The sequence below is a fragment of the Helianthus annuus genome, chromosome 6, assembly GCF_002127325.2.
Source record: "Helianthus annuus cultivar XRQ/B chromosome 6, HanXRQr2.0-SUNRISE, whole genome shotgun sequence".
In the NCBI taxonomy this organism is placed as follows: Eukaryota; Viridiplantae; Streptophyta; class Magnoliopsida; order Asterales; family Asteraceae; genus Helianthus; species Helianthus annuus.
In genome coordinates this window covers 140,964,278-140,985,889 of record NC_035438.2, presented here as the reverse complement: position 1 = coordinate 140,985,889, position 21,612 = coordinate 140,964,278, and the positions used below count along the sequence as shown (strand labels likewise).

General features: G+C 39.6%; 2 protein-coding genes and 1 long non-coding RNA gene across 3 annotated transcripts; 1 reads left to right on the top strand and 2 right to left on the bottom strand.

The window, feature by feature from the left end:
* Positions 1 to 7,357: 7,357 nt before the first annotated feature.
* Positions 7,358 to 8,098, bottom strand: LOC110944074 (putative F-box protein At1g47790). The gene has a single exon (XM_022185794.1). It carries the CDS (start codon positions 8,096 to 8,098, stop codon positions 7,358 to 7,360), a length of 741 nt encoding a protein of 246 aa, XP_022041486.1.
* A 900-nt stretch (positions 8,099 to 8,998) lies between these two features.
* On the bottom strand, positions 8,999 to 9,814 carry LOC110944075. Its single transcript, XM_022185795.1, has one exon. It carries the CDS (start codon positions 9,812 to 9,814, stop codon positions 8,999 to 9,001), a length of 816 nt encoding a protein of 271 aa, XP_022041487.1.
* Positions 9,815 to 12,249: 2,435 nt separating this feature from the next.
* Positions 12,250 to 12,550, top strand: LOC118479804. The gene is made up of 2 exons (XR_004860863.1): positions 12,250 to 12,391; positions 12,449 to 12,550. It is a non-coding gene; the product is annotated as an uncharacterized LOC118479804 (long non-coding RNA).
* The last annotated feature ends 9,062 nt before the right edge of the window (positions 12,551 to 21,612 follow it).

The window sequence follows — 21,612 nt, the reverse complement described above, 5'->3', positions numbered from 1 at the left end:
AACCAATGGCGAGACAGCAGCGTTGTCACTTTCCAATAACATCCGAGCCGCTGCTGATTCTTCATCAAAGGTTGGCAGATTGAAGGAGTCAAATAGCCCATCATAATCGAACATCCACGGATCACCCGGAGCCCTAACAGGACTCGTGTACCTTTGAACCCTAACTTCACTCCATAGCTCAATCTTTTTGGTAGCTAGATTCCAAACACGAAAATTCGGAGTAGCATATCCAAGGAAGAAACCCTCGATAGCTCTTGCACCAAACTTTCCATCTGGCTCAATCATAGTACACGGAGCACCAAACGGTTCAAGGTAAGAAAGATCCGGTTTCCTTTTCTGAAGGAGTTCGAAGCAAGTCTTGCCATGTCTCTTAACTGTAAGAACTCTGTTCAACGTGTAGCAAGCAGCCGATACAGCCTCTCCCCAGAATTGAATAGGGAGTTCCGACTCTACTAGCATTGTTCTTGCAGTTTCTATGATCGTCCGATTCTTCCTCTCAGCGACACCATTTTGTTGTGGAGTATAACGAGAACTGTACTCATGAAGAATGCCTTTAGAAGTACAAAACTCATCCATAACTTGATTCTTGAATTCAGTTCCATTGTCGCTTCGGATCCTTTTCACTTTCAACGTATAGAGATTTTCCAACATTGTAAGAAGATCCTTGAGGATGCCAGGAGTTTCACTCTTGTGTGCCATAAAAGATACCCAAGAAAATCTAGAGTAGTCATCAGTAACTACTAAACAATAAGCATCACCAAACGTTGTCTTGTGCTTCATAGGTCCAAATAGGTCCATATGAAGACGTTCGAGAGGCATGCTGACAGTGTTGATTTTCTTCAAAGGGTGAGACTTCTTTGTTTGCTTCCCTTTTTGGCACGAGACACAGATATCTTGTAGATGAAAACTTCTAACAGGCACACCATTCACAAGATTATTTTTCACCAAATGGTTCATCTTTCTCAAGTGAATGTGTCCCATTCTTCTGTGCTAAGATATAGACTCCTTTTCTGTGGCTTTTGAGACAAAACAAGTGACTTGTGCAGATGTAGTAATCGCCTGGCTCATATCAAGAATATAAAGATCATTAACTCTCGGAGCCGATAAGAGAATCCATTCTTGTGGAATTTTGAATCCAGGTTTCAGCACATAGCAGCCAGCATCATCAAAAATCACTGAGAACTTTTTATCGCAGATTTGCGACACACTCAGAAGATTGTGATCAATTTGCTTCACATAATTGATCTTATCAAAGCACACGATACCATTGGAGATACTTCCTTCTCCAGTGATGTACCCACCTTTATCACCCGCAAAAGCAACATACCCTCCTCTAATATTTCTCATGTCGTATAGGAGCCGTAAGTCGCCAGTCATGTGCCTGGATGCTCCACTATCAACAATCCAATGACTATTAATAGTTCCTCCTAGAACATCCTGCACATGTCAATTAAAACATCAGTTGAGAATGGGGACCCAAGCCTTAGTGGTCTTGGGTCGTCCCTTGGCATCACGAAACGTGAGCTCTATCTCTTGATGGTTTTCAAGAATAACTGCTCCCCCTGAATTGTCACCCGACTTAGGTAACCAAGTTTGTCTGTGCCTACCAGTTTTTGAAGATTCTGGTTTTACAGGTTGTGACATTCTTGGTTCCTTCTGAACTGTTTTAACTTCAGATTTTAAAGCTTTTTCAACAGTTTTTATGTTCTTACGTCGTTGTTTAGTTTCTTGTTCTTTTACAGTTCGTTTATCTTGTTTAGGTGAAACTGACCGACGTTGAGGGTGAACTGTTTCAGGTGGAGTTTTCTCAACAAATTTCTTCTTTGGAGCATTTGGGCAATTTCTGATAATGTGCCCAATTTCTCCACATTTGAAACAAGTTCTCCTTTCAACAGACTTAGGAGAACTTGATCGACTACCAGATGTTGAGCCTGTAGAACCTGAGGTACTTGCTCTTTCATCACACCCGTTTGTGTGTTGGGTGTAATTGTTGTCACTGTTACGTTTCAAAATCTTGACTTGTTGTACAAAATCAGTGTTTGATTTGTTTTCAAAAGTCTCAATTTTATCTGTACCTTTTGATGCTACAAACTTAACATCTTTTCCTTTCTTCACGTAACGAGCTCCTTTTGATTCAACCTTAGCCTTTGGCTTTGGAGCTCGTTGTTGTTGTTTACCCTTAGAAGCAGTCGGTTGTTGAGTGGTTGGAGATTTTTGATTACCAAATTGTTTCCTAATCTCAGCCTTAGGAATTGGATCACATTGTGTTACCACAATTCCCGGAAGTGTTTTTCCCAAAAATTTGTTAGTATTATCTTCAAAGACTTTATCAATCAAAGATTTATTTACATTTTTAATTGGAAAAACATGATCTGAGTAGATTTTATTATCTCCAACCAAAGTGTACAACACATTACTGCTTTTAACAGTAGACACATCTTTCTTATCAACCTTGACAGGATCAATCACTTGCTTTTTGACAGATGGAACCTCAGGAGTATCAGGATCACAAAGGATGTGATTCTCTCGTGGAATATCTACTCCTTTCATCTTGCTAAGTGATTTATCCTGATCACTTGCAGCCACTTCTGATTCATCATCCGATGTCTCATAGTCCTCGATAATTGGAGGACTTTGCTTCATGGATGGTGAAGTTTCTTGTTCCTTAGAGGCTGTGTTTGAAGAATTGTCCGGTTTGAACACAAGGCCAGTAGTAAACTCCTCAACATCAAGAGGCACACTGGGTTCATACCGAGGCATTTCTTCCTCATCAGGCATCTTGGTATAGTTGTTCATCAAAGGGGGCGGACATTTGTTATACCCTATGCCTTTCTGATTTCCTTTTAGTTGTTGAACATCGATGATGTGATCAAGCACAAATTTGGAGTTAGAATAACTATCCAATTTCTGTTTGATCGCATCATGTTCGCATTGGGCAATGGCTAATTGCTTTTTAGTTTCTTCCACAAGGTTAATATATTCATTTATACTTACTTGCTTGTGGTAAACTACTTTGTTAACCTCGGATACATTTTTCTTTAAAGTTTCTATTACAGATTTAAATTCTTTTTCATTCCGGGTTAAAGCCATGTTTGCCTCTTTGCATTTCGATAGTTCAATAACCAAATTCTGGTTATGACTATGAAGCTTTTCTGATTCAAGCTTCATCTCAGCACATGAGCTACAAATACTAGGGGCAGGAGATTCAGAATTTACCTGACTAGTAGAGGCTGAACCATTTGCCATAAAGGCAGTTTGAAAAGAAAAAGCTCCATCTTCAGAAAATAGTTTTTCCATTTCCGTTGATGTAGCAGCAGCCTTCCTAATCAGAATTGATTTCTGACATTTAAGCTCATCAGCTTCATTCAGTAGCTCCTGTATATCATCATCTCCTTCTTCATTCACATCAGGCTCTGAGTGATTATCCCCAGAAACAGAGCCTTCTTCATCCGAACTTCCAGAATAACCAGAACTGTCATCGCTTCCAGAAGATTCTTCTTTTTGAACCTGCTCGATGACCTTAGCATACAAAGCAGTTCCATTTCCCTGATCACCTTCACCAAACTGCACTGACCAGTCACATCCTTCATCAGCTTGAACAGCCAAAGCCCGATTGTGATTGGTAGTTCCAGGCTGTCCCTGATTGTTATTCACTGCCACCATCCTCCGTTCACGGTTTTCTTGTTGGGCATTCACATTTGTCTGGTTTCTGAAAGGGTTGTGATTGCCGTGTTTTGTTGGTCGAGTGCACTCACGTTTAAAGTGCCCTTTTTCGCCACAATTAAAGCACGTGACAGCATTAATATCAAACCCATACTTCGTGTTTTTCTTTCCTTCCAACGAAGTTCTTCCAGTTCGTGCCATGAAATCTTTTGCCCTTCTAACCGCACTAGCAAAAGCCCATTTAATATCCATCAACTCCATTTCTTCCTTGTCGATCTGATCATAATCTTCATTGGTCATGTTGATGTTTCCAAGCTGACCTGCTACCAAACCACAGTATGCACTGACCATGGTGTTGATAATTTCCATATGTTCCTTAGCAACTTCAATGCTAAGGTGTGAAAGATTTGAGTTGTCGACTCGGATTGTGTGATGACTTTGGGGTTGAGGTTGAGGATTGCTTGTATAGTGAGCTTGCTGTTGTTGTTGTTGAGGTTGTGGTTGTGGCTGAGTTGGAACAGGAATATAGGACCTCGGATCGAATTGAGGTTGTGGTGGAGTAGCTGTTGACTGAGGAAACAGAAAGGAACTTGAACTTGTATTGGACACAAATGCAGTCTGCAGCTTAGGTTGCTGTTGCTGAGCTGCAGCGGATCTTGCCAAAACATCGAATCCTGGAAGATACATTTCGGTATTCTGAGGAGCTGGAGCACGCCTCGCTTTCCTAATTTCTTCATCATTTTTATGTTCCAGCTTTTGAATGAACTCATAGATGTTGACTTGATCTAGAGTTCCAGTATGTTTCAACAGTTCAATGAAAGAACTCCACTTTGGAGGTAAGGCGTCAGCAAATCTACTCACCATTTCTTGTTGAGTAGCGACAACTCCATAAGCACACATCTCACTAATCAAATGATAGAAACGTGTGATCATATCATTCAGAGTCTCGTTTTCCAAAAACTGAAAGGATTCAAACTCTTTCTTCAACAAATCATGCCGAGATTTTCGAGCAGCTGCATTGCCTTCTCCTCTAGCAACTAAGGCATCCCACAATGCTTTCGTGGTCTTGCAATATGAGAACTGATGGTAGATGTCTTTGTTGAGTGCTTGAGTAAGTGTGGCAAAGGCCTTTTTCTCCAATTCATAAGCCTTCTTGTCATTTTCAAGCATATTTGCATAACCTTCTGAAGTTGACGCAGCAGTTTCAAGATTAGTATTGAACGCATTGATGAAACACGTCCAAAGATCAGTGCTTTGCCCTTGAACATATGTGTGAAAACGGTTTTTCCATGATGGAAAATCGTTCATATGGTTCAACTTAGGTGGACGATTGTTGCTGCCAGTTTCACTCTCACTAATCAGAAGGTTCTGAAGACTTTGACTTTGATTGGATACCAAAGCCCATTGACTTGGACTGATTGATGGCTGTGGAATCATACTCTTTGCCCAATCTGCAGCAGTCACTAACTCTTGATTGGTTCGTGAGTCCAAACTCCAATCCCATGGACTTGTACAACTCATTTTGATCAGATATTAATTGAGATCCTTCACAAACACAAACTGTTAAGTTTGAACAGACAAGAATTGAAAGATAAAAACCTGTTCGAAAGATCAAGACTAGTTCGAATGATCAACAGTGATCGAAAGATTACTGTTGAGTTTCGAGCAAAGTCTTCGAAAGATTCACAATGAAAGATCCTTATCTTTCGACCAAATATCACGAAAGATTCACAGTTCGAAAGATATTTATCTTTCGAATACTGATCTCGAAAGATTCACAATGAAAGATCCTTATCTTTCGAGATGAATCCTTATCTTTCGGACTACTATCTTTCGAAAAGATTCCAGAAACGAAGGATGATCCTTAGACTTCGAAAGACTACTCGAAAGATGCTAATCTTTCGAGCTGTCCCTAATCGAAAGATGAACTTTCGATATCGAAGGATATCTTTCGGAAGATTCTGACACAACTGACACAAGGTTGACGGGTAGGTGGGAAAGGTGATGGGTTGGTGCACAACTTTCGGCAGAAGGTATGTGCAGACCTGACTTTTCACCAACTTTTTGGACTTTCAAAAAGTTTACCCAAAATAGACACAATCTTATCCAAACCAGTCACCGGAATATATGATCGGAAAATGACCGGAAAAATCAAAGTCTCTTAAAAACAAGTTTTCAAGTTACCCAACCCAACCTTGAACACTCCCGAAGGTTTAGAAACCGTTTTTCAGTTTAGAAAAGCAAGAAAAACCACCAAAACGGGTGCTAAACCTAGTGTCCAAACACACCAAGAACTCGAACAACCCGGTTTTAAACAAGGTAAAGAGCCAAGCTCTGATACCACTTGTAGGTCCCTTTTCGTGGAGGATAACGAACCTAAACCTTGTTATACTAACCCACTAGCAAGTGCGGAATCCAAGCTAGTAGGCAAACCGAGATGAAGCAAGAAAAGAAACAAACACACAAGAGTTCACCGATTAACACCACTGTATTAATACGTATGAAGGTTCCAGTTACAAGCACAATGTTTACAAATAGTTTGCAAACTCTCAAAGTGTGTGTGTGAGTTTCGGACAGAAGGCTCTCAACTCTATCTTTCTGTCTCTGTGGGAGTGTCTCTACCTTTCACACTACACTGCATGGGTATATATATACCCAGCACAGGTTGTCTATCCCGAAGGATCCGATAGATGGTCCGAAGGATCATCTATCGAGGACAAGTCATTCGAAGGATGAGCAGGGACCTCGAAGGATGATCCTTCGAGGTCTAACAGTCGAACCATATCTATCGACCATCTCGAAGGATCAACAGTATCCTTCGAGTCTATCCTTCGAGCCTATCCTTCGAGACAGACTAACATATTACAACTTATTGGCCAAGTCAAACTAGGAGGATAGTTGACTTGGTCAACTTACAGACTAACTTAGGACATCGTTTACATACAGACCGAATACAGACAAAGTACAGACACAAGTGCACCAACAAAAATGTAGAAGTTTTATAATACTAATTAAAAAATGGTGACGTTTTATAATAACACTTGATAAAAAAATGTAGAAGTTTTATAATACTAATTAAAAAAAATGGTGACGTTTTATAATAACACTTGATAAAAAAAAATGTAGAAGTTTTATAATACTAATTAAAAAAAATGGTGACGTTTTATACTAAGAGTTGATAAAAAATGTAGAAGTTTTATAATACTAATTTAAAAAAGTTGACGTTTTATACTAACACTTGATAAAAAATGTAGAAGTTTTATAATATTAATTATAAAAAATATTGACGTTTTATAATAATAATTAACTAATAAAAATGTTGCCATTTTTCTAAATATATTAAATAAAAAATGACATTCACATACCTTCCTTTTATAACAATAAATAATAATAAATATAAATGTTTATATTTTTTTTATTTTAACAACAATTTAAAAAAAATATATATAAAGTTTTTCTAAATAATATTTCATCCCAATGAAAACCCACACATCCCCCCCAATTTTATTCCACACAAAAGAGCCAATGATTGGGCAATCATTGGCTGACACCCAATCATTGACAATTAATAGGATGTGTGAAAAAGTAACCAAAAAGTAAACGTATAGGGCAATGAGGGGCTTATCAGGTGGGTCCATTTTCAGGCGTATAGGGCAATGAGGGGTGTATAGGGTTAGGGGATGTGTGGATAAATTTAGGGGATGTGTGGATAACCAGAACTGAACACACCATCCATAGTATTCCTTTCAATAACAAGCAAATACATAAACCCATCTACAGCTACTGTAAAATAGTTAAATTCAATTGACTTATTAAAAGGGAGATTGGTGCTATATGGAGTTCTCCAAGCCCCTGTGCTTGATGTAAAAATCTCCACTTGCCAAGGGATGCAACTTATACTTTCCATGTCGCTAAACCTTTTAATATGAGTAACCTTGACAATCTTAGGCTCAATAGTCTCACGACAAACCCCAAAACCTAGAACTGTTTCATACATACCACATCCAACATTAGGCACAGCAACAGCAACAACCTTTCTAATTGAAAGATTCCATAGAAAAGCTATGTCTATTCCAGAGTAGGGACCACCAAGGCCCTCTTGATAATTATAGTATAAACACAACAAGCCATGAGAGATGCCGATTATGCTAGCATAATTAAGCATGTTCATCGGTGGAGGAATGGTGGGGGAAACTTTTTGTTCAGGGAAAGTATGATCATCAACAACGGGAACATATTTTTGCTCAAATTTATGACTATACCATACAAGTAGATGTTGTTCCTGTGTGTGTCGACCGCTATATTCAACAATAAACTGAGAGCTATCGATCAGAGATTTCCATGCTTTTGAGACAGTTCTGAATTGAACCAACGATTTCGCAGGAAGCTTTTTCATGATTTCCGCTTGGATTTCGAATGGTATGTTGTCTGACATTTTGATTTTGATCTCGAAGATCGTATGAATTTCTAGGGTTGACGAGAGATGGAATGAAAGATTTGGGGCAGCTATTTTTGGAGGAATTTAATATTTTTAGATGTGATAAGATTTGTCATTATTTGTAGTAAATTTTAGAATCGTTTCAAGCGAAAAATTGCTTGAAAGCAACAAGTTTGGGCCTGTGTTGTAGTAAACCCATGTTACCTTATTGGGCCATGCTCAGGAATATTAATGAAATCTGATAATCTTGACTCGAAAAGGAAAATGCCACCCTTTTTTTCAGATTTATTTAACTTAATAATGTGAATATTGATTTTAAATTACTTTCATTTTGTCCTAAACCAGTATTGACCCAACCCAAACCATCATTCATTTATCAACCTATATTTGTAGCTATTATGGTGTAGTAAACAGATTTGAAATCAAAATCTAAAAGCACAAGTGCATCAAGACACCTATCAACTGATATGAAGAATCATAATATACACCCAGGAACTAAGATTCCTAAGTTTCTATTATCATTTGTAATTGGACCAGCAGAAGTTCTACCATCAGTTTAGGTGTGCATAAATTGATGGAATGGTTAGCTAGGTGATGACTTGATTTTAATACACATTGTCATCTTACGATCCTTTGTCTGTTATAATATTTCTTGAAACATGCGCTTGAAACACCATAAGACACTTGAATATTTGTAAGATATAAAAGACTACATTCCCAAGTTCTTCACCCGCAATATCAAATAGCATAACAGTTCATCAATCAAACATTTGTTGAGGAAAAGTGTGATCAAACACAACGCTTACAAGTTACAAGGAAAAGACCTAGAGTTGAATTGGAATTCAAATTCAAATATAAAATATAGAATAACTAAAATCCAGTTCTTGCTCTCCACTTTCAAATGTCATTAGTTGTAAGATCTGGTTGATCAAGCAGAAGTAATGTTTCCATGTAAGAATACACAGAAAACGAACACAACCATCCACTAATACCAAGATCACTGATGAGTTTTGAGCGGGGTTCACAAACAGAAAGTGAAGTAACATATTCATGTGCGCCACAAGAATCATCTACAGTTTGAATTATAGGTTCACCACTCTTCCTAAATTCCGGTACTGATAGAACTTTTGTACCTGGTGTGCAAACAGTGAATATCTTTGTAAACGATTTTGGAACGCCATCCTCCATCATCCATACACGGAAAACACCATCATTGATCTCTCCACAGCTTTGAACCACAACAAGAGACTCCTTTAGTTTAGATATGGACAACTTATAAGGTTGGTGGTGTGCTAAAGCATCCGGGAGGTTGATTTCTCTAAATTTTTCACTTGTTATATCAAATGAAATAATCACATTGTATGACTGAATTCCACCATCTATAGTAACCCTATCAGTAGCACACCAGTAAAGAAACTGATCAACAAATACCTGCTCCAAGCGAAATTCAATTGATTTACGTGGGAGATTGCTGCTATATGGACTTCTCCAAGCCCTGGTGCTTAATGTAAACACCTCAACTTGCCAAGGGATGCTATCGGATGTACTTTCAATATCCCTCTGACTATTAATATATATAATCTTGACGATCTTAGGATCACAAGTCTCATCACAAACCCCAAAACCTAGAATTGTTCTATATTTCTGATATGCAACATTAGGCACATCAATGGCAACAGCTTTTCTAAGTGAAACATTCCAAAGAACAGCCATTTCATCACGATCATAATAACCGAACAAACACAATAAGCCATGAGAGCTGCTAATTATGCTAGAAAGCTCAAGCCTGCTAACTAGTAAGGGAATAGTGGGAGAAACTTTCTGTCTCGGGAAAGTATCATCGTCAACGAGTGAAACATATTCTGGCTCATCATAAAGATAATCACGGTCATACCTTACAAGTAGATGTTGGTGTCCGCTATCAGTGTTGTAAAAGTCGGATTACTCGGCCGAGTACTCGGCGAGTACTCGGTCCTCGGACCCCCTCCGAGGCGACTTCCTCCTAGGCGGTCTCAATTAGTCGGCCTCGGGATTACTCGGGAGTACTCGGTGCCTAGTCGGCCTAGTCGGTGCCTAGTCGGACGTAGTCGGACGTAGTCGGCCTAGTCGGTCTAGGCGGTCAACATGGTTTGTTGACTTTTAATCGGTCAAACTCGGTCAAAATCGGCCTACTCGGCCTTGTACTCGGACTACTCGGCCTTGTACTCAGACTAGTCGGACTTGTATTCAGAATATTTGAACTTTAAACATGTTTCATTTTAAATTATACTCAGTTGACATAAATTATGCTTATTTTAACACATAAATAATATATAACAATTAATTTTCTTTATATTTACCATGCCCGCGTACTCCCCGAGTACTCTCCGACTACTCCGATTACTCCCAACTCCCCAGTCGGCCGACTAGGGACCGCCTAGCGACTTTTACAACACTGTCCGCTATAATGCTTAATAAAATCAGGGCTATCGATGAGAGACATCCATGGTTTGGAGACCGAGCGGAATTGAATCAACGATTTCACAGGAAGCCTTTTCATTATTTCCTCTTGGATTTCGAGTGGAAGGTAATCAGACATTTTGGTTTTGAATAAGGGATGCTTGCTGACGATATGAATTTTCTAGGGTTTTTTACAACAAGAGAGGCTCCAATTTGGGCCGTCTACTTGCACCGATTCCAACACATTCAGATCCCAGCATCATTAAACAATTCTGTGCCGGACTAAAGTAAAATAAAAAATACCACATGATCTGATAAAATAACACATTTTGCATTTGGTGACAATATATTTTTGACAAATTTTCGTTGGAAATTATTTGTTTAAAAAGGAAAAAAATGCTAATCTAATAAAATAACACATTTTATTTTAGATTATTTTTTATCACTTTTGCCTTTAATACTTTTGGCTCCCTAGCGCCAGAAGCCATTAACTTCTTGACGAGGGTTCAACGGGTTATCCATAGCAATTGTTCGACCCCAAGGGGGCAGGGGTTTGTGTTCGGGAGGTTGGGGTTTGCAATTCAGAAAGGGTTGGCGGCGCAGCTTGTTGCCCGTCTACCTTCTGTTTTGATGTAACTTAACAAGTTTTCTGGTTATATCAATCGTTAATTACTACTTAAAAAAAAAAAATTTACAAAACAAAAAAAAATTACAAAACAAAAAAAAAAAAAAAAAACATTTTGTTTGCACTTTTAGGATATATATTTTGTTTTCGGATTATTTATAACTAATTTGTTATAAAAAGTGGAACTAAAGTTGTAAAAGACTATATAATTTGGTGTAATGTAATACACGTGTAACATCTTATAATGAATTTTGATTGTTGTTTTTTACTCTAAACTCATGAAAAGAGACATGATTCCTTATAACAAAAAAAGGATAGAGACAATTGTAGACATTCTTAGGGTGTGTTTGTTCGACTTAAAGAGAGTGACATTAATCTTAATCTTATTAATCTTTTTGAAGAGATATTCACTGGACACGAACATGATGTGATGCCTCAACACTTGTTATTAGTGTTGTGACATCGACAATTGTTTAAAGTTATAAATTTAACACTCTAAATTATTTGGAGGTCTACATTATTTCTTTTAACTTTTATATTGAGACACAACTTACTATGCCTTTATAAAGGGTGAGGGTATTGGTACATCCTCCAAAAGTAATGACACCCCCCCCCCTCCCCCAGCAGCCCCGTATAAGGCAATGAGGGTTGTATAGGGTTTGAGTGCATTAATTATGTCAGAAAAAGTAAAGTTATACGACCCTCATTGCCCTATGAGCGCTGTATTAGAAAGGTGGTAGTTGGAGCATTAAACCCTATACGCCTCTCATTGCATTATACACTGCTCATTGGTACTATAATCTCTGAATTTAAGGTATATTGCTGACAAGACAGCTGAGTTCAGACTGAAAAGGCTGAAAAGGTGATCCGCATATACGCGCTCATGGCCCTATACGCTGCGTATTGTTTCGAATTTTTTCCTTTAACCCCAAGCTTACGGGATTTATGTAATACAAATGTTCACAAATCCCAAAAAAGGGATGAAAATGATAAAAATTTTCAAATAAACGGTCTGGTTAAATTAGATTCGAATCACGATGTCAAATTGGGACTTTGGATATTTTTTTGGTGAAATTTCGAAAGAGTCATATGTCTCCGAAAGCGTTTGGTTACCCGGCGTTGATCGAGGTGAGGAGGAGGTGGTTTCCGTGCGTCCGCAACACGCCGGAACTTACCATTCGCATCAGGAAGGGAGTGTGCGGTCCGTGGTGCCTGATTTGAACCAGGTAAAAAAATCATATTGTCGTTTTGGTTATTTTAGTATAACCATTAAGTTGTTTCAGGTCGTAGAGGAGGCGGGACCATCTTACGTGGCTCAAAGCTATCCGCAACAGGAAAAACATGCATACGGGACTTACCATTCCCATCAGGAAAAACAACGCAAGCTGAAAAAGTCCGAGGAAGGTGCTTTTGACATCGAGGAAGACGAGAACGAAATCGAGAAAGGTGTTACACACTTCGAGGAAAGTGATCAAGACGAGGAAGATGGTGGTGGCTGGGACGATGGTGGTGGCTGGGACGATGGTGGTGGCGGGACGATGGTGGTGAAAAGGACGATGGTGCTAATGACCCGAAAAAACAAGGAAAGGTATAACATTACCGTCACTTACGTGTTATTCGTTATGTATAATGTTTATTAAATTTTCGACAATTTTGATTTTGTATACGTGTTATTCGTTATGTATAGGTTTATTAGAAGGGTGCCTATTAGAATTTAGAAAAAGTTGATTTTGTTTACGTGTTATTCGTTATGTATAAGGTTTATTAGATTTTAAACAAATATAATTTTAAACATAGTTTTAAATTACCGTTGTTTCAGGTATTTACGACACTTCACGAGTTAAAGAATTGGGCTTATAAAACAGAAATTGCGAAAGGTTACGTCATTGTGACCCAACGAACGGTAACAAAAGGTGAAGATTCGTCAGCAAGGACAGTGAAGATATGGTTGCAATGCGACCGTGGAGGCACATGCAAAAGTAAAGCAATAGTTGGGCGTTCTGGTAGCAAGAAGATTGGGTGTCCTTTTAAAATGAGAGGGAAACTAGACGCAAGTAGTGGCAATTGGAGCTTAGTGGTGAAGCAAAAGGATCATAACCATGAGCCTGCGGTATTTCTCGAGGGTCACGCGTTTGCAAGAAGGTTGACCCCAGACGAAGAATTATTGGTAGAGAGACTTTATATTCAAAACATGGAGCCTACGAACATACATTTAACCATAAGAAAACAAAACCCACAGAGCGTGTGCATTCTACGAGACATACAAAACGTGATAAAAAAGATTAAAGTCAAAATGTACGGTGATCGGACTCCAATGCAGATATTGGAGCAAATGTTGCATGAAGGAAGGTATGTTTACCACACCCGTGTGAATCCCGAAACAAATGCGGTCGAGGAGGTTTTTTTTGTTCATCGGTACTCGTACGATATGTGGTGTGCTTTCCCACACGTGTTGATGATTGATACCACTTACAAAACTAATGAGTATAGACTTCCGTTTGTTCAAATTGTGGGTGTGACATCGACACACAAGTCGTTTTGTGTCGCTCATGCTTTTATCTCTAAAGAAAAACAGGATAACTTCTTGTGGGTCCTACAGAACCTCAAAGGATTGTTGGAAGAGGGTATGGAACCGCGCGTGATAGTAACAGATTGCGATAAAGCTTTGATGAATGCTTGCGATAAACTATTCCCAAAAGCATCCAAATTGCTATGTCGGTGGCACATCTCACAAAATATTCTGAAACACACCAAGGCAAAATTTGCAACGGCTGAAGAATGGAAAATATTCAAGCTTTCTTGGTCTCGATTGTGTAATTCTCCCACTAAGACGCTATACAATTATAACTTTGAGCGGCTATTTACGCGACTGACTGACGACCATAGATCAGGTACGTATTATATTACAAACTATAGGGTCCTATTTTGACATTTTATGAAACTATAAGTTGAGGGACTTGTTTGTCATTGTTTGAAACTTGCTTAAAAATGGTTAAAACCAAGTCCAGGGACTAAACTGTCATTTATTGAAAGTTATAGTCTAGGGGTTATTTGACATTATTTAAAAGTACAAAGTATTGGGCATAAAATGTAATTATTGAAATCTAAAGTAAAAGGGTTGAAATAGCCTTGTTTGAAACTTATTTTAACTCTAAAATCTTAACCAAGTTAAATGTTGAATAAGAAATCCTTAAAAAAAATTAACTTAGTTAACTATGTTAATTAGAATAACAAAAATGGTTAAAACCAAGTCCAGGGACTAAACTGTCATTTATTGAAAGTTATAGTCTAGGGGTTATTTTGACATTATTTAAAACTACAAAGTATTTGGGCATAAAATGTAATTATTGAAATCTATAGTATAAGGGTTGAAATTGCCTTGTTTGAAACTTATTTTAACTCTAAAATATTAACCAAGTTAAATGTTGAATAAGAAATCCTTTAAAAAAAATTAACTTAGTTAACTATGTTAGTTAGAATAACAAAAAAGGGGGGTTTCTTGTATAACCCGCCCCTTAGCAAGGATCGAACCCGGACCACTCGTGTAAAAGCACCCCTTCTTTACCAGTTTATCCTCCTGTCCAGGAGCTAATATATACCCTAACATTAGTTGTTTTATACTTTAAAAAAGAAGTTAACTTAGTTAACAACGTTAATTAGAATAACAAAAAAGGGGGGGTTTCTTGTATAACCCGCCCCTTAGCAAGGATCGAACCCGGACTACTCGTGTAAAAGCACCCCTTCTTTACCAGTTTATCCTCCTGTCCAGGAGCTGATATATACCCTAACATTAGTTATTTTATACACTTCTTAAAATCCAACCGGGCACACACCTTTTATTTTATTTTGTACGTTTTTTATCGCTTTTATAAAAACTAACATTTTTATAAACTCATATACATCAAACCTGTTTTACTAAAAATATAAACTATAATTATTTCCGGTTTTATCTAATTATTATGAATTAAGTTAGTTTTAATCTTATTAAATTCAATAAAAATAGTAAACTAATTTTATAAAACCTGAAAATTTTTATATAATTATTTTAACATCAGAACGATGTTCGAAAATATAAAATTGATATTTTTCCCAAAATTCGATTTTTAACCAATTTAATCCAATAATTACATAGTTGTATTTGTTTAATTAATTATTTAAAAATAGTTAATTTATCAGAAAAATTTTGTTTCAGCCTTTGGTTGGGGTGTTACAATACAAACATTACAAATCGTTATATTCTGTTTTTTTTTTCAGGAGTTTTGGACTATTTGTATACTGTCTGGCTACTACCCTATAAAGAAAAGTTTGTTACAGCCTGGACTAACACAAGCCCTAACTTTGGTCAACATACAACCAACAGAGTTGAAAGCCAACATGCTAAGTTTAAGAGATACCTTAAGGGGCCAAACAGCTCGCTCCATAGACTTGTGTGGCTTGTTGACAAAGTTGTAGAGTCACAACGCATACAAATAAACCTCACTTTTCAGGATAGCCGGTCCTTGAAAATGGGGGACCACATGATATCATTCTTTGATAACCTACGTGGTAATGTTTCCCTTAAAGCACTAGATTTGTTGCTTGTGGAGAAGAAAAAGATACGTACGTTGCTCGCAGCAGGGGGGACTTGTGGTCATGTGCTTTTTACGAGTTGTGGGTTGCCATGTGCTTGTCGGATGGAGTGGTGGGAAAATACAAGTAATAAAAACAGGCTTCAACCGCTTATTCTACTTCATATGAATACCCACCCCCCGCCCTCATTTCTAACTATTGTTTTTGAAATACAGATTGCAAAATTCCTCTTGCCGCCGTAGACAAATTCTGGACAAAACTAGATTTCAATGCTGAAGAACTTAAGGAAGACGATAATAATCTTCGGGAGGAAATGGACAGAGTCATGCAACAACTGAAGGCGCAACCACCGATAGTGTTAAAAAGTATGTTGTCGAAGATAAAGGAGGTGGTGAATCCAAGTATGACTGACCATCAACCGCCTGAGGTACAACAAGATACTCGGGGGCGCCCAACCTCTAAAGCACAACAAAAAAAGAAGGAGGAGGTTGCGAGACGTAAAGATACCCGGTCCGAAGCAAAAGGCAAAAGCCAAAAGAAGGACGAGGACGCTCAAAAGCCAGCAGTGCAACGCAGTCGTTCAAAGAAAAATAAGGCTAAAAAGACAGTTGAAATTATAGATGAAGATTTTCCACTGTTGGTGGGGGATAGGTACGTCAACAATCATTGACCTATATAATATATTACGTACTTCCATACATACATTTTCCCTGATAAAGATTTTCCACAATATATTTTACAATTACAGGTACAAAAACATGATCGATCGTTTTAAGGACTGGCTTCCATCTATGTATCGAAGATACATAACACATATGGAAGATGCCCAGCCTGACGGTAACTGTGGGTTTCGATCGGTGGCTATGGGTTTGGGGTTGGACCAGAATGCTTGGATGTGGGTCCGCCAAGAGCTACTGGATGAGATGTTCATTAACAAAGCCCGGTGGATGCCTCTTCTTGACTCTTTTGATCCGGGATTTTACACTACAGTATATCGATCAATAAACTGGTTGCACGTGGAACCTGCACCAATGGCATGCTGGATGTTCTTGCCATACGCCGGATTGTTGGTGGCTCAAAAATTTGGTGTGGTTGTTCAACATTTAAGCAATGGTGTTTGTCAAACATACTTTCCAATGTTTGATGGTCCGGCGGTGGGCCATTCTGTTCTTTCGATTGCCTATGTGGAAAATGGCCATTTCATCATGGTTAAGTTAACGGATGATGGTCCGATGCCTCCACCGAATGGACTATGGAATATGTATCGAAATACTGAAGCTATGGAGTGGGAGACAATGTACATGTCTCGTCTTTCAGAGGGTAAGAAGTTACTTCGTAGTAATAGAAGTGTACGAAGAGACTTTATTAACTTGTTGTAGGTTCTCGTTGTAACACGTAAAACTGTTTAATCGTATTATTATGTTTTATTTTTTTTATTTTACATTCTATTATCTTTTGAATATAGTGTAAGCAACATTTATTTTATAAAAAATGTTAATTACATTGTTTTATAATGTAAAAACACTTATTTACATCACTATTTTTATTAAAAGAAAGGCATCATATGAAGCATATTGGGCAATGAGAGGTGTATACCAGCCTCTATATGCCGCTCATAGCACAATAAGCGGCTGCTGGTAAGCAATCTATAAGCCACGTATTGGCCAATGAGGAGTGTATACCAACACAAACAACATTTCAGCTCACTAAAGAGGGAAAACTAGATCAAAATCAATTCAAACACACACACACCAAAAACACACACAACTCTCTCCCGTATACCATTTCTATCCCGTATCGAACCATACGGTGCGAATTTCCACAAGAGGTTAGTAACATCTTCATCTTTCCTTTTTGTTATTATTTTTTTACGGTTTTTTTTTTGTTTATTCTGAAATATTTTGGTTGTGGTGTTTGGCGGTAGAGGTGTTTGACGGTGGTGGTTGTTAGAGTGGTTTAGGTTAGGACGGTGGTGGTTGTTAGAGTGGTTGAGGTTAGGACGGTGGTGGTTGTATCTATGGGTTAGGGTTTGACGGTGGTTGTGGGTGGGCTGTGGTGGTTGTGGGTTGGCTGTGGTGTTTGTGGGTTGTCGTAATTTTATTAATATTCTGACAAAATATTAACTTTTAATTGTTGCAGATATGTCGTCAGATGAGGAACAACAGGCACCAAATGGTGGTCCGGTATTCAATCCGATGGCCGGGGGTAATTGTGAGCAGTACGATTTTTTAGACTTCCCCCAGCGCAGTATGGAATACAGACGTTTTGCCAAGTTCCGGGGTATGAGAGTGAGGCAGCAGAGGGCGTTGTGTTGGGACGCGTTACGGGAGTGTGACGAGGAGCAGAGGGCCCGGGGTATAATCGGGGAAAATAACCCGTGGGATCGTATGTTTTTTTATGCGGCTGGGCCTTCTTATAGGCCTATGGTGGTGGAGTTCCTCTCCACGTTTATCTATCGACCACGGCCTGCTGAGCAGCCTAACTCAGATATGGACGATCCGATGGTGGAACCACCCCCTGCCGAGGTAACTTTCTGTTTATTCGGGGAGCGACAGAATATGTCGCTGCGTCAGTTTGCTTTGGCCACCGGATTCTACACTGATGAGGAGTTGGTTCAGGATATTTATACCACCGCGATCACATCTATGCCTGATGATCAGTTGCTTGCTTGGTGGCCCACCCTCTGTGATGTACCCTTCGGTCATAAGGCCCGTGTCTCGTTGATTACTGACCCACTCGTTCGCTACATACACCGTTGCATTGCCACGTCGATATCTGGGCGTGGCAAAAGCAACGAGTGGGTCACGAAAAACGACCTGTTCTATCTTTACTGTTTATTCACGGGGACGCCGTGCGCCCTCCATCGCTGCCTGGCGGAGTATTTCGCCTCATTTTCCCGACGTCAGAAGCGTGGCGGATTGCACGGAGGGGCGTTCATCACGCGTATTTCCCAGCATTGCGGTCGGTATTTTCCATTCATCGGTGAGTTGCCACCGCCTGCCCCTTTCGAGTATTTGGGTATTAGGACGATGAGAGGGATGAACTTGGCGGTGAACTTTCCGGGCATTGGTTATCGGTTTGTCGGTGAGAACGATCAGATTTTCGTAGCCCAGCCGTTAGTACATCAACATCTGTTGGACGCTGCGGAGGTGGATATGCCTCATGTTGTTGATGAGCCTGTTGGAGAGGGTGACGTCGAGCCTGAGGTTGAGCAGGGGCATCCGCAGGAGCCGCCACAGCATCCTCGGCGCGTCTATCATGCGGTGAGGTTGCCTCAGTCCACTCAGCGTCTCCTCGAGAGGCTTGTGGCGGGTCAGACGGCTGTGATGGGGAGGTTAGCGCTGCAGGATCGGCGGATGGACCGGATGGAGGATATGATGGAGTGGATGATGGCTAGCGAGACTGATAGGCGTAGTGAGGCGGGGTTGCCGGTTCGAGACCCGCCACAACCACGAGTGTATCCGGGGTCCGACTCGGAAGCCGGCCTGTCCCGCACGCAGGCAGGCCCTTCCGGCACGCAGGAAAGCCCGTCCGGCACGCAGGCAGGTCCGTCTGACACGCAGATGCAGTTGATACGTTATGAGGATAGTGGTTCTGATGACGGTGACGAGGAAATGGCTTAGGAGTAGTATTTATCTGTTTCGTTTGGTTGTATTTTGACGTTTAATGTGGTTGTACGAACAAATATTTATTGGTCTTTTGTTATTTATGTTTAGTTGTATGCCCGGTTGTTTTTGTATAAACCTTTAATCTTTTATCGCATGTATGGATGGTAACATGTTTAATATTTTATCAGCATCTATGTTGTATTTTGGGTTTAATGTGGTTGTACGAACAAATAGGTATTGGGATTCTTATAACGAAGGGGTATATTGGTCTTTTTTAAAGGTATTGGGATTCTTATAACGAAGGGGTATATTGGTCTTTTTTAAAAATGCTAAGCATGTGCAGAAGGGGTATAAACGGTTATAAGAATTTCAGGGACTGAATTTGAAAAATTAGAATTACAGTTAGTTTTTAATAACTGTGCAGGGACTGTTCTTGTGCAAAACAAACCTCAGGGACTGGATTTGAAAAATTATAATTACACAAAAAAAGGGAGGGGTCCTTCTGTATCGGACCGGCCTCCCATGGGATTCGAACTCATACACCTCGCATAGAACACACAAGCCTTAACCAGTTTATCCTCCTGTACAGGAGCTGATAAATTGGTTATAGTATTTCATTTATACACTTCATACACTTTAAGGTGCTCATTGAACCATACGACTCTCATTGAACACAAACACTTTCCCAACTTCAATAAAGGGGTAAACTAGATCTAAAATTTGAAAACTTACCCTAAAACACCAAGAACACACACAAACGCTCTGGACCACACGATTTTCACAAGACAAACTCTGGACCACACGATGAAGGTTAGTTTATATTTCAAATTTTATTGCTTAATCTTCAAACTTTTTTATATTTTGGTTTTATTTCCGCCGTTTGTGGTGGTGTAGGGGTTCACGGTGGTGGGGGATTGGTGGCGGTGGGGATTGACGATGGTGGGGGATTGACTGTGGTAGGGAATGGTCGTGGTTGTGGTGGTGGTGGTGGTGGTTGACGGTTGTGGTGGTGGTGATGGTTGTGGTGGTGGTGGTGGTAGTGGTTATGGTTGTGGTGGTGGTGGTTGTGGTGGTGGTGGTAGTGGTAGTGGTTATGGTTGTGGTGGTGGTGGTTGTGGTGGTGCTGGTGGTGGTTGTGGTGATTGACGGCTGTAGTGGTGGTGGTGATGATGGTTGTGGTAGTGGTTATGGTTGTTGTGGTGGTAGTTGTGGTGGTGGTGGTAGTGGTAGTGGTTATGGTTGTGGTGGTGGTGGTTGTGGTAGTGGTTATGGTTGTGGTGGTGGTGGTTGTGGTGGTGGTGGTGGTTGTGGTGGTGGTGGTGGTTGTGGTGATTGACGGCTGTGGTGGTGGTGGTGGTGATTGACGGCTGTGGTGGTGGTGGTGGTTGTGGTGGTGGTGGTGGTGATGGACGGCTATGGTGGTGGTGGTGGTGGTTGTGGTGGTAGCGTAACCCTACCCAACTCCCAGCCCGACACGTTTGTCGGGTCTAGACTTATATCATCGTTTTTTTTAAATGTGCATATGTTATTTTTATTATTATATTTATTATTTTTAACAATATATTTTCGGATGTCGGGTCTAATGCTATAATTGTATGTTTTATTAACAGGATATCGAAAGTCGGTGTTTTGACGGTGGTGGTAACGTAATTCTTATGAAGAAGTACACTGCGTTCATATTTCAGATTCAAACGCTTAACTGCGTTCGTATTCCAGATTCATGCACCGGAACGTCCACCAACGACAATGCTTCTGCACCCACAGTCTGTGACGGTGGAAGTAGATATTTACCGGTGACTGTGAGGGTGAACTGAAATGTTCTTCCACCTCTACCAATGACAATGCTTCTGCATCAGCAACCTCGAGGGGTTCTTCATGTTCTGGAACCGGTTACTGAGAATTCTTCAGCAACAACGAGGGAGTGCCAGATCAGGTCGAAGGTTTACCATGGAACACATCATTAAACTTGATAGTAGCAATATGGTGACCGAATAGAGATCTGAATAACCGATACAGTTTGCAAGAATTTAATAATATGTAACAGTTAGCGATTTAGGGTTTAGGGTTTAGGGTTTAGGGTTCAGGGTTTAGTCGTTACATTTTGTATTAAAATGACATGTTTTGTGTATTAATATAAAACGGTGTTTCGTGTTTTGTGTACCCAATAATTAAAGACATTATAATAATTGGTAAATAAAAATTTGACATTTTATAATACACAAAATTCATTTCATAAGATATAACATCGTTTTTTTAAATGTGCATATGTT